This window comes from Cololabis saira, chromosome 2 (genome assembly GCF_033807715.1).
Source record: "Cololabis saira isolate AMF1-May2022 chromosome 2, fColSai1.1, whole genome shotgun sequence".
Classification (NCBI taxonomy): domain Eukaryota; kingdom Metazoa; phylum Chordata; class Actinopteri; order Beloniformes; family Belonidae; genus Cololabis; species Cololabis saira.
The window spans coordinates 35,518,263-35,530,965 of NC_084588.1; the positions used below are offsets into that span (position 1 = coordinate 35,518,263).

A 12,703-nucleotide genomic window follows, 5' to 3' on the forward strand; every position below is an offset into this window, starting at 1 on the left:
ACCAACACAACAATTATCAGCACGCTCCACTGTCTACCCCTGGGAAGTCTCTATACAGTTAATAATCCAGGGAATAAAGACATGTAAAACGCAGGTAAAAATTGGTGTTGCATCCCTTCACCCTCATCATCAGAAAGCGAGACAAAGGCCCAATCCCAATTCTCCTTCACTCGCCCTTCTTTTCTCCACTCGCACTTCTTTTCTTCCCTAAGCCCTAAAAAAGAAGGGGGAGATTTTAGGGCACTTGAGATCTAGGGCACTTGGCCCAGGTGCCTGTCCCAATTCTCCCCCTACCCCTCGTTTTCATCCCTTCCCTGATCAGGAAGCTGAGAGCCAAAAGCTGTTTTAATTTCAGCTGTAGCGCTGTTAATATGGCACTTTATTAAGTTTTAATATTTTTTCAGGTATAATGGTAACCTTAAGATCCCCAACCGGGGCTCAGTTTATCCAAATAACGCCTGTTAAGAAATTTGACCCGATGTTTTCGGAGATGAGAAGAGCCGCCGGCCCCGGGGAGCAGCCTCAGCTCACAGCCCGAGAAGAGACGTGATCGCTGGGTCAGGCTGCTCCGTCAGCCCCGGGAGAGACACTCTCTCCCGGGACGCAGCTCTGTTGAGAATCACGCCGGCTGAAATAAATCATTTAGGAATATGTTGGTTTAATAGATGAAATCTAACAGTTGTAGCTACGCCTGTTAAGAAATTTGCTCCGAAATTTAGAGATTTCTGTCTGCCGGGTCCGGAGCTTGGGTCCGCGTTAAATCGACGCAGAGCCTACGGCGTAGGTTGCGTAACCTCCGCCGTAGGATCTGCGTTGGTGTAACGCGGAACCATAAATCCCTTTATTCTGGCGTGATCTTCCGCAACTTTATCTGAAAGTGTGTAAATTACCCAGATAACAGCTGGATTACTTTGTGGTTTCTGAAGACTATTATATCAGAAACATCCAAAACAAATCTGACGAGTCACAGGATTATTTCTCTCTATTTCTCTGAGACCAGTCTGCCTGTTTGCCTTCGGTCGGCGAGTCAAATCGACGCAGAGCCTCTTTTTTTCATACCCCCTCGCTCGCCAAGTCAGCATCTGAAATCCCTCGATTTGAAGGGGCTATTCTCAGCCCCTAGCCCTCGTTATGCCCCCTCCCCCTAGATGAAAAGAGGAATTGGGACACCACTACCTTCACGGGAACGCGCAAAAGTTAGGGTTAGGGAAGAAAAGGAGGGCGAGGGGGAGTATTGGGACGCACCCAAAGTAAAAATAAAAGGGAGGCCAAAAGATTAAGTGAAATAACAAATTATTTGGCTTAGAGGGTATATCAGGAATTACCCTAGTTGGAAATTTCTGGTTGTCTAAAATTCTGTCCAGTGGGTTATGAATAACTTCATTTTGCAATCAGTACGTCTATGATTTGAATCCCTTTCTTCATGCCATCTCTCTTAAAAGGAGCATGAGGCTCCTTTTAAGAAATGAGACTCTCTAGCGCCACCCTTCGCCACGACGGCCGCCGGGGGTACTGCAGCCAACAGCGAAGCCGGCACGGGAGAACGGGGAGAACGCGCATGCAGCGTCATGTGACGTCACATCCGCAGGACAGCGTGGGAAATTCCGGGCACAATTGCAGCACATTTTGCAGCACACAGCCTGTTCAAGGCAACGGAGAGATACACTAGAGGGCTCATTCTTTTTGGTTTGGAACGCTTCATCTGACATTATTACTAGAAAACTTAAAACGTATACACATTTTTTTCATAAATCCTGCCTCAATCCTGCCTCATGCTTCTTTAAAGCTGGTAGTGTGCAACACCTGCCTCCCCTCAAGAAGTCAAGGGCAAAAGTTAATGCCTGTTTTTTTCCAGGGGTGGGTAAATAATAAATTGCACTCTGCAAAGATGGGTAAATTAGTCAGAAAGATTCATGAAAAAATACTCTCCTCATAAAAGAATACTCGCTTTAGAATCTGAAGATGAAACACCCCCATAATACATTATAGCCATGAAAATAATAATAATAATGGGAAAAAAAAAAAAAAAAAAAAAAAAAAAAATCGATGTGGCCATGTCCTTCTGGGACACACTATCCAATGTGCAAGGATAGCAGATAACATCAAGTTTGCACAAGGCACAAAGCGATAGTAAATCTGATCTTTCGTGTAAAGGGGTACTTTATGGCAAATATCCACAAGTGGACAAAGGACCAAGGAATAAAATGGTTAAAAGAGCCTTTATTGCTCTGCTGTCACACTTTACAGGACCCACAACAACCAGTTCCTCGTGTGTGCATCTAGATATGGTCATGAAAATGTAACAAAAAAATAAAATTAATTCACTCCAGCAGTATATTTATTATTCATATTTATTTAAAACAGTATATTTCCTTTCATTTGTTAAAAGACTCAATGTGATAATCTGCATTAATCTCTACAGACCAAAATCAGACCATTGTGCAAGTTTCAAAATGGAACAAGGGAGTAGACATAAAGGGTGGATTTCAATACCTTTACAGAGTGGGGGTTTTCCTGACCATCTTCCATCACTTTTACACGTTCTGTGCTCAGACCCACCAGCCAGATAGAAACCCTCTTGACACGTGTATATCAGAGTATATCCTAAAGTTGGCAGGTCCATAGCTCGAACATCTACATTACTGGGGGTCTCTGGCTGTCTGCATGAATGAGCTGAGTGATAAGGAAGAGAAAAACATGTTTAAACTGAAGTTCATAACGTAAAACTTAATTGACACAAGACGCCAACAGAAATATATAGTTAGTACTTACTAATGCACTCAGGCTGGGTTCCACTCCAGGTTAGATTTTCCAGACAGGTTCTTGTTGTTGAACCAAGGATGTGGTAGTTTTTGCGGCACTTGAAAGAGATCTTACTGCCAACCTGAGTACCATGAAAATGCAATAGAAAAATTATTTTAAATTAACTTAATACCCTCTTTAAACTTCACGTTATCATATGTTAACTGGATGCAGCTGTCACTCAGAGAGTGATCCCCCTACCTTCTCAATTAGCATTTTTGTTATAAAACTATTTTTTGAAACATAGTGGGAACTACATTCAATTTTGTGTTTTGTGGAGGTTGATTGTTTTTAAATATTCAGTCTTCCTTTCACACATCGTTGACAAAGTGGAGATCTTAGCTCCTCAAAGCCTTCGGCCTCTTTACTTTTTACCTGGATGTCCTGTGTTTACCTGTTGTTTAGGTCTATTTTTTTTAGAGATGGAAATGCATGCATCTGGTGATGATTCACTTGCTTTACTGATCTTGGCACATCCTCATATCACAATAAAGTAGTCGAGTATGCCTAACATTTATTAAAAGTGCCTGCTGTTGTGTCTGCTGCAGCATACCTATCCTTACATCCCTTTAAAGTGTCCTCATCAAGTTTAGAATTCAAATCTTTAATGTGATTTTCAGTGCTTTCTTGAATAACTCATTTTACGTAAATGAGCAGGTAACCTTAAACTACTACATATTTTGTTTTACAACAAGAACATGAACAAAAAACCTATTACAAAGGAACAAAAAACAACAGATATGTTATTTTTGCTCTCTGGCCAATTTAACTTTAATAATCCGTGTAATTCGCATAAGTGTATACGATGTTTAGAATTAACACACATATTACCCACCTGAAGGCCCTGGGCCATGATTGGAATACCATAGGCTGGAGTTCCTGGATCACGGCAGCTGTTGAATGCAGGATCTACAAACATGCAACAACTTTAGCATTGTATGCTTCCTGTTGTCATATTTATTCAAGTCAAGGGGAAAATCTGATATAGCAAAGATACTCAGTGTTTCTACGTTCCCAGAACAGACTTTAGTAACACTCTGATATACTGTATATAATCGAGATGCATACAAAGTTTACAATGAATTTTGGAGTTACACCATTGTGATTAGCATACTCCTTCCTACTAACAATCAAACATAGAAAACAGTTATTTTTCATTAGATTTTGAATTGGTTAGAATGAAATAGATTACAAATTAACTTAAACAAATCAGATTTTTTGGGGGGGACTATCATTGGATTATATTTAATTTATATGATCATTGAATGCTATACCTGATTATTTTCAATAATACATAATCATTAAATATAATAAATGACTGTATTCAATAGAAAAAGTGAATAGACTAATACAACCATTGAATATATTCAATGGTTATATTCACTCAATTCATATAATTGAACATGCACAAAGAGAACTGATTCACTTTCTGTGAAAAGTGCCTTGGAATGATGGTTTTGTGATTTCTTACTATGCAAATAAACTGAAAATAATTAACATTGAAATATAAAACCCTTACAAACACATGCATTCAAATGCCCAGCAGTGCGTTTTGTCAGAAAACGTTTGCATATAATGAGCAGGTACTAAAATCAGATAAATGCAGGGGTGAAAACAGACCAGAACAGAACAAAGCCACGTTCATGTAAAAGATTTTTGGACAGGACACAATTCCCGGAAGAGAGAACTGCTGCCTCACCAAAGCAATTTACAGTGATTCTTTTAAAAAATGCACTTACCCAACACACTGCATCACTAAAGCAACACTACTTCTGGATAAATGCGCGCAGCAAGTCACAAGAACATTCATGTGTCTACCCCATTAGCCTTTGACATAAGCACATCTCTAATGGAACAAAGAGGTAGTAACACTTGCTGGACCGTCCCCACTCATCCACTCAATGTCAACACAGCTACTGTATATGCCCCGATGTGGTCAGAAGTGTATTGTGATATACAAGTACTTTAATTTTAAATTCCCTCTGAATTGTCCAAGTATGTGTCATGACATGCCATTACAGTTAGTGAAAGTGAGGGCCAGCTTCTCTTATTTCCAGTAATATAGGAATTTAGTACACATACATTGTTTTAATGACAACAATTAGAAATAAGAATTAGTTTGTTTGCAATTCCTGCACCCCAATAGATAAGTTAATTAAAAACATTGTCTGTATTGACTTTTAAATTTACAATGTAGCAGTGCACTTCCCAGGGAATTCGCTAACTGCAAATGCACTCTGACTCATGGTGCAATGCCATCTCCCTCCACCAACACCTGAACTGCTACTGACAGAAAAACAATATTGTTCCAACAATAATAAATGTAAAAGTTTATGGATTACGGAAAATGATATTAAAGTCATGTCATCAAACACACTGTCTAGGACAGGGGTGCCAGACTCTAGGGCCGCCGTCCTGCATGTTTTAGATGTTTTGCTGCTTCAACACACCATCATACTGTACACATGACTGTGTCATTAACAGAGTTGTGAATGTCTTGCTGACAAGCAATGGTGATTTATTAATTAGAAACAGGTGTGTTGAAGCAGGGAAACGTCTAAAACATGCAGGACAGCAGTTGTCAAGGACTGGAGTTCAACACCTGTGGTCTTGGGCATGATGGGAAAAAAAACACCCAACTGCCCCCCCATGCATGAACATAATAGAGAATTGAAAGACTTGTAGTGTTTGTGGCAAAAAACTATCCAATTTCACTCCTGGATGAATGTAATACAATCTTTATTTTCCTAAAGAGAAAATAAAGTCAACCTATTAAGTTGTACAGAATCAGAGTACTAAAGTAAATTTAAAGCAAAAATACATTGTTGATAAACTTGACAGAAAAGATCTGATGGTTCAAAATTGAGTTGTAACATGCTAATTATGTGTTTTTATTGCAATTTCACAGCTTGTTGCACAAAATGCTCCTTGCTTTCAGAACATCAAAACTATAAATATTACCCATCAATTACATCATACCTTCAACTCTCAGTAATGCTAATGTCAAGACCTGTACATGGAAATGGCTCACATATTCAGCATTTTACAAATCTATGATTTCTTTAAATGTCTTTCTGAATTTTTCATATAATTTATACATTTTATTTATTCTAAATATTTCCCTAAAAATAAGGACAAATTAAATGTATTGTCAAAAAGAAATATATTGTGCCAAATTGACATTCACAATGTTAAACTACTTTAAAATGACAGAAAGGCATGAAGTATTGCAGTAGCGCTGTTTTCCACCCTTTTTGATTGAAATAGTTTTGATTGAAATCTTGATTGAAATCCTCTGTAAACATCACATTAAACGTTTAAAAATTGTCCAAACTCATCTTCAGAGATGAGAAAATAAAAATAAAATCCTTATAAATAAAATCACAGTAGCGCATGCCCAGACATCTGTCAGTGCTACACCGACACCAGCTGATAGAAGGCAGGAGTCCCAGGATTTCCCTCCATGTGGGCCTTCATGTGGTTTGGGTCGACCTCACAAACGCTTTTGGCTCTGTTCCCCACTATTTTTCTCTCCCCATGACCAGTGTTGTGCATGAACGCGTTCAAATGAACGCGTTCATTGAACACGTTCATTTCTGTGAGAACGTTGAACTGAACGCAACATATTTGCAAATAAAGAACTTGAATGTGAACTTGTTCATTCTGCAGATCATGAACTGGAATTTGAACTGTTCAGATTATGTGAGTTTCAGCTTCACTGTTTAGGTCCAATTATTACGGAATAATCCTTCTCATTTCACCAGCGGGCGGCGCGCACATTTAAAATACTCGACGAGCGCGGTGCAGTCTTTACGAATGACAGGTGAAGAGAGACGGTGCAGTCGCAGCATCAGCGAGCCGTCAGATGATGATCCATTTATCATTATCTGCAGCAATTTTACACATCGTCTCCCAAAGAGTGCGACGGTAGAAATCTAACCTTTCTGTGCAAATTATGTCCACCTGCGCTGAGAAAACAAGTCTGAACGTCTGCCTCGTCAGCTTCAAATTTGAAACGTCATGTGGAGTTAAAGCATCCGTCTAGTGGGAGAAAATATCTGCGAGTCCTTGACAATCAAAAAAGTTCCCAGAAAGACCAAGAGGACCCAACAGCCCCGAACGACCCCAGTCCCACTGCTGCACCTTCAGGGGTCTGATTTCCCAGCAACAGGTAGACAAATTGATAATGGACTACAATGTTGGAGAATTACAGCCTCTGTGTAAAGTTGAAAAGCCACTAGGACAATACATGATTGTATACAGCAAGGATCTCCAACCCTGCTCCTCGGGACCCCTGTCCTGCATGTTTTAGCTGTTTTCTTGCATCATCACACCTGATTCTAATTAATGGCCGTCATCAGCTTGTCATCAAGGTCTGCACAAATCTGTTAATGACAGTAATTTTTATCAGGGTTCTGAGGGGAAACATAGAAAACATGCAGGACAGGAGGTCCTGAGGACCAGGGTTGGAGACCACTAGGGGTGGGCAAAAATATCGATATGGCAATATATCGCGATACTTTTCCAGCCGATTCAATATCGATATTAAAAATTTGAATATCGATTTTTTTTTTTTTTATTTATTTATTTATTTTTTATCCCCGATTTTTTCCCATTATATCACCCAGTGCTCCTACCTAAGTGACAGTCCTGTGCATTGCCACTCTCTACCAACCCTGGGAGGGCCCTGCACTGAGCTCAGGTTTTATTTCACATTTTATTTCATTTTATAATTTATTTTTTATATAACACAATTGCCTGTCCTTAAAAAATGAAAAATAATGGACAAAGGTTTATTTATTTATGGATTTATATCTATACTGACTGAACACTGTGCCTGTCCTTGGTTTTAGTACCCATCTTTCTTGTGTTTATTATCATTTGCCACATAATTAAAGCAACCTCATACTAAATTTAATGTTAATTTCATATGATGTAAATAATATGAAAAACATATACAAATAAGTTGTAACTTTAGCTTGTATAGTTATAATAAAACATTGTTTTGACTCAGTTTGTCCCATGAATTGTCACTATAATCTGATGAGCGTGCAACTCGGATTTTAAGATCCATCACTATCATCTGATGTACATATATACAACTTGGATTTTAAGATGTGTAATGCATTTTAAAATTTTTCGGTGAACTCTGTAGAATATAATAATCGGGATATCGCATAATCGGGATATCGCAATGTGTATCGTATCGTAAGTATCGTGATGCGTATCGTATCGTGAGGTCCTTCCCAATACCCACCCCTAGAGACCACTGGTATACGGTGAACAGTTTTAGGATAGGGTGGCGTTTCATTCGTACTTCTCACCTAAAAATATTGAAATGAACTGAATTTGAACTAGTTCAAAATGAAAATGGTGAACTATGAACGTGAACTGTTCATTTTTAAACTATGTATACGAACTTTGAACTAGTTCACGAGAAGTATGAACTCGCACAACACTGCCCATGACATATGGCGAAGTCTTGCCCCCCGTATCTACTGTTGCTAACTCAAACAATCTATCTGTGTGTTTACAATTTTACAATGGTGACTGCCTGTGTAAAAACCTTGTCCCAAAATGTTTAGGGGAAAAAAAAAAAATTGGACACAAATACACAATCTTGTGTCAAGAAGCATTCAAACGGGACTTAAATATGCCAATATGAAGGGATGTGTACAAAGTCTTAAAAGGGACACAAATGGTAGTAAGTTTAATTGGATGCAATGGTGTGCAGATGATAGTGCAAACAAGAGAAGCTTCATCTTACTCTCATTACAGTCTTAAATTATGAGGATATGATACTAGTACTATTAACGTTAGCTTGAATTTGTGCTAGCTAACTTATCTAAGGTAAAAGCTGTGTTGCTACATAATTAATGCAATTAGATAACTTCAGGTAACATTAGCAGAGTTAAAGCATTGGAGCTTTGATTTACTTTTAAATGAATGAAATCATTCTTGTTTCATCTTCTGGATGTTAAGTTGGCAGTTTAACCCAAAGCAGACATTTAGCTCTTTTTTTTTTTTTATTTACATATTTAGGAAATGGAATAAAATCAACTTTACTGCTCATCCTCTTGGGTTACCTTGAATTGGTTTTACAACTACCGCAGGGACCATGTTTTAAATGTTTTTAGGTATAAACTCCATAAAACAGATGAAAGTTCAAACACCAAAGTGTTTCCATGGTGCTGAAAGGCACAGATGTCTAAGACGGGACATCTAGCAACATACTAATCCAACAAATTCCACATCTGCTACCTGACCCAAGAGAAATCAACAGGTTGGCATCAGCTGGAGAAGGGGATAGTAGTGGGCTGTTCCATTACTCACACTCTCTTCCTAGCCCTGTTAAAATTCATCCTAAATCAGATCCCAAAAGGGGTCTGCCACTCCTGGCCATATGGAGCTACAGAGATGAAGTTACAACCTTCCTTAAGACAGTAGCATGCATCTCCAGAGTCATTAAACTGCTGAAGGAGCTTCTTGCTTGGACCAGAATGGGGATAATATCAGACAAGCCAGTTAGGGGTAGATGGTAGACACCCCTGTTGACGCTCCAGGATTGCCAGCCCAATGACAATGTCAGTAGTGCAGCAGGCAAGAATGATAAGCAGTTGCAACTACTTGAGCTTACAACTTATATTCGCATAAAAAAAAAAAAAAAAATTAACATGCTGGACCAAGTATATACAGTGGGGCAAAAACATATTTAGTCAGACACCAGTAGTGCAAGTTCTCCCACTAGGCGGGTGCAGTTATGGTTTGACCCCAAAAAAATTGCAACAAAAGGTTTCTCAATGGTTTATTGTAGTATCAGGTGTACTTAGTAACATATCAAAAGTCTGCCAAAGTCTGACCACTAGAAAGGTCCGATTTTCAAAATGGCCGCCGCCAGTCTCTAAAAATACCATTATTCCCTCATTATTCATCCTAGACAAGCAATCTTGGTGTCTAACCCATGATTTGATTATCTAGAATTAAAATAAGCATATACAAATCATAGTGAAGTGATCGAAGTACAATTATGTATAAAAACAATTGACTATAAGCGAATATGTAATGAAATATGCAGTACATAGACATGAAAAAAAACAAAGAAAAACATTTCAAACATAATCTCCTTTTTCCACATGCCATAAAAAAAGATGTCACAATGCATGGGGAAATGAGGTTTCTCTCAATTCACATTCTGATGATTTCTGGAGATACATTTTTATACTAATGAGGAATAAATCAATTATTACTACGTGGTACTGTGAAATTAGTCTAAACAGGGCTGCCATGTGACGGTTCAGTACCGCTAGCCTCTTTTTTATTTTATTTTTATTTATTTTTTTAGTTTTTTTGTGTTTTTTTTCTTTTTTAGTTTTTTTTGTTTTTTTTTTTCTTTTTTGTTTTTTTTTTTGTGTTTTTTGTGATTTTTTTTTTTTTACCGTCTTACTTATATTTTTTCATTTCCTTTTTTCCACTCCAGAGTAACAATTAGTCATCATCACACTCTTCCTCCCATAATGCTTGATTATGTGGATTCTCACAATTTTCCACTTGGCATGATCCACAGGCAGGCATGCAGGGCAGTCCATATCTTCTACAACTACAACGTTGTGTACGGCAAGCAGTTGTGCAATTACAGTGGAACATCTGCAAGAGGCTCTCTGGGGCAGCAGCTTTTTTTGTCATAACTGGCAGAAAACGATTGTCCTCCAATTTCCATCCCCAATCAACAGGATTCATATCACTATCCATTTCAGTCCACACCATGATCTGGTAATAAACTCTTTGGCAATGATATTTCGTTGAAGACTCTGTAGGAGGGAGATGTTCTGGGATAACAAATGCCTTCGCAGACACAATTTTCTTGCTGAGAAGATTGTAGCGCAAGGGCGGCAAAGATGCAAGTGCATCGGTATTCTTGCCACCAAACATGACTGCCATCGCCTTGCTCCCAAGGTCCTCTATGGCAGCTTTTGCTTGCTTTGGTAGTGCAAATCCATTCGCACATGCCTGGATGGTCGTTTCCCCATTCACAAGTTTCTGGAAAGCAGTTTTCTTCCCAACACCAAAAATGCGTGATGTTGTATCACAGCCTGTGAAGGCATGAACAAACATCAACTGACAACACAAGTCTTTACCCAGGACCTTTTGCATCTCGCTGATGTCATACACCTTGGGTACTTTTGACTTATCTGAACGAAAATAAAGGCCTCTATTGCTCGTCTCACCATAGTAGAGAAGAAAAACAAGTAAATCTGTATCTTCCCCTATCAAGGTTGTGGGCTGATGTTGTGACGCTTGGACTGCAGCCTTGACAATGTCCACATCTGCATCCCCTGGTGCATTGATGACAGTACAGCCCTTCTTCTGCAGTTCCTCAGTGACAAGAAGAATAAGCCCTTGTTTGTTACTGGATCTGGATAGGAAGTCATCCTTTCTTCCCACAAACTCAGTATTTGCATCCAAGCTAATAACCGGGTGTGCATGTTGCCCGCGCCGCTGATGTGTATTGTCTTTGATAGAAGGACCTTCACTATAACCATCAAAGACAACAGTTGCTTCACCATAATGCTTTATCGTAGGTCTGCATATGACAGTCCTGTGCAATGGCAATGGCACCATAACTGTCACCCCTCTTGCCAGTTGGGGCTTGTCGGCTTTACGGAAGATTTCTTTGGCTTCGAACAGTGCTGCAGGGAATGGACTGAGCTCATAGCCCATGACATCTTCAAGTGAAAGTTGTCCTGTTTTTGACATAATCAGAAAACGTTGGAACAACAGAGCAGGATCAATGGTTCGGTCGTGGGTGATTTTGATGCTGCAATCATCTGCAAGAGTTTTTGCCCTGTCATTGCGTTTGAATGAGATTCCAAAAACTGGTTTCCCAACCATTTTCCCAATGATCTCATTCCCAACAGACTCAAACTCATGAACATTGACATCAGGTTTGGCGACAACACCGGTAACAATGTTTCTCAAAGCTGGTTCTTGAGAGAATGGTTTGCAAAAGGAAAGTTTTTCCTTCATTCTCTCCAGGTCAGCGTGATCTCGTTTGATCCTTGCCTCTGTCGATTCCTTGTGTTGCTCACTGGTCGTGTAGGTCAGCTCATTGAATTCCTGCATGGCATCGTTGTACTCGGACATGATGGGTGTGGGCATGGTCCACCAATAGGGCAAATACAAAATATTGGATTTCATAATTATGTAAGTGTATCTCTGCAGTTTGGACAAGACCAGTGGATTCCCAGGCCTCATAAACATAGGATTAGACACCAAAATTACTTGTCTAGGGTATATAATAAAGGAGCTATACACATTTTAGGGTGATTTTGACCATCTGGGACGCCATCTTGAAAATGACACCTTTCTAGTGGTCAGACTTTGGCAGACTTTTAGTATGTTATTAAGGACACCTAATGCTACAGAAAACTGTTGAAAAACCTTTTGTTGCAATTTTTTTGGGGTAAGGTGCTTTTTTTTCATATCTGCACCCGCCTACACTTAAAAAGATAAAAAAAAGCCTGTCATTTTCATCACAGGTATATCTCAACTATGAAATATTTTCTGAAAGTCTTCACAAGGTTTTCACACACTGTTCCTAGTAGAGCAAGATTTTCTATGGGGTTGAGATCTGGAGATTGGCTAGGTCATTCACTAGGTCCCCCGTGTGGTTCTGGGATTTTTAATCACCGTTCTTGTGATCATGTTTACCCCACGGGGTGAGGGGTCTTGTATGTCTTCCATTTTCTAATAATTGCTCCCACAGCTGATTTCTTCACACCAAGCTGCTACCTATTGCAGATTCAGTCTTCCCAGCCTGGTGCAGGTCTACAATTTTGTTTTTCACGTCCTTTGACAGCTCTTTGGTCTTGGCCATAGTGGAGTTTGGAGTGTGACTGTTTGA

At 39.3% G+C, this 12,703-nt stretch overlaps 1 protein-coding gene across 1 annotated transcript in view; it reads right to left on the minus strand.

Annotated features, from left to right (window-relative positions):
* Window positions 1-12,703, minus strand: part of LOC133463077 (CUB and sushi domain-containing protein 1-like) — a 604,241-nt gene that overhangs the window by 15,089 nt on the left and 576,449 nt on the right. The window contains exons 66-68 of the mRNA XM_061744534.1: window positions 3,638-3,711; window positions 2,773-2,884; window positions 2,494-2,673 (exon numbers count right to left, since the gene is read on the minus strand). Coding sequence (XP_061600518.1) covers window positions 2,494-2,673; window positions 2,773-2,884; window positions 3,638-3,711 — 366 coding nt within the window. The remainder of the gene's footprint in view (window positions 1-2,493; window positions 2,674-2,772; window positions 2,885-3,637; window positions 3,712-12,703) is intronic.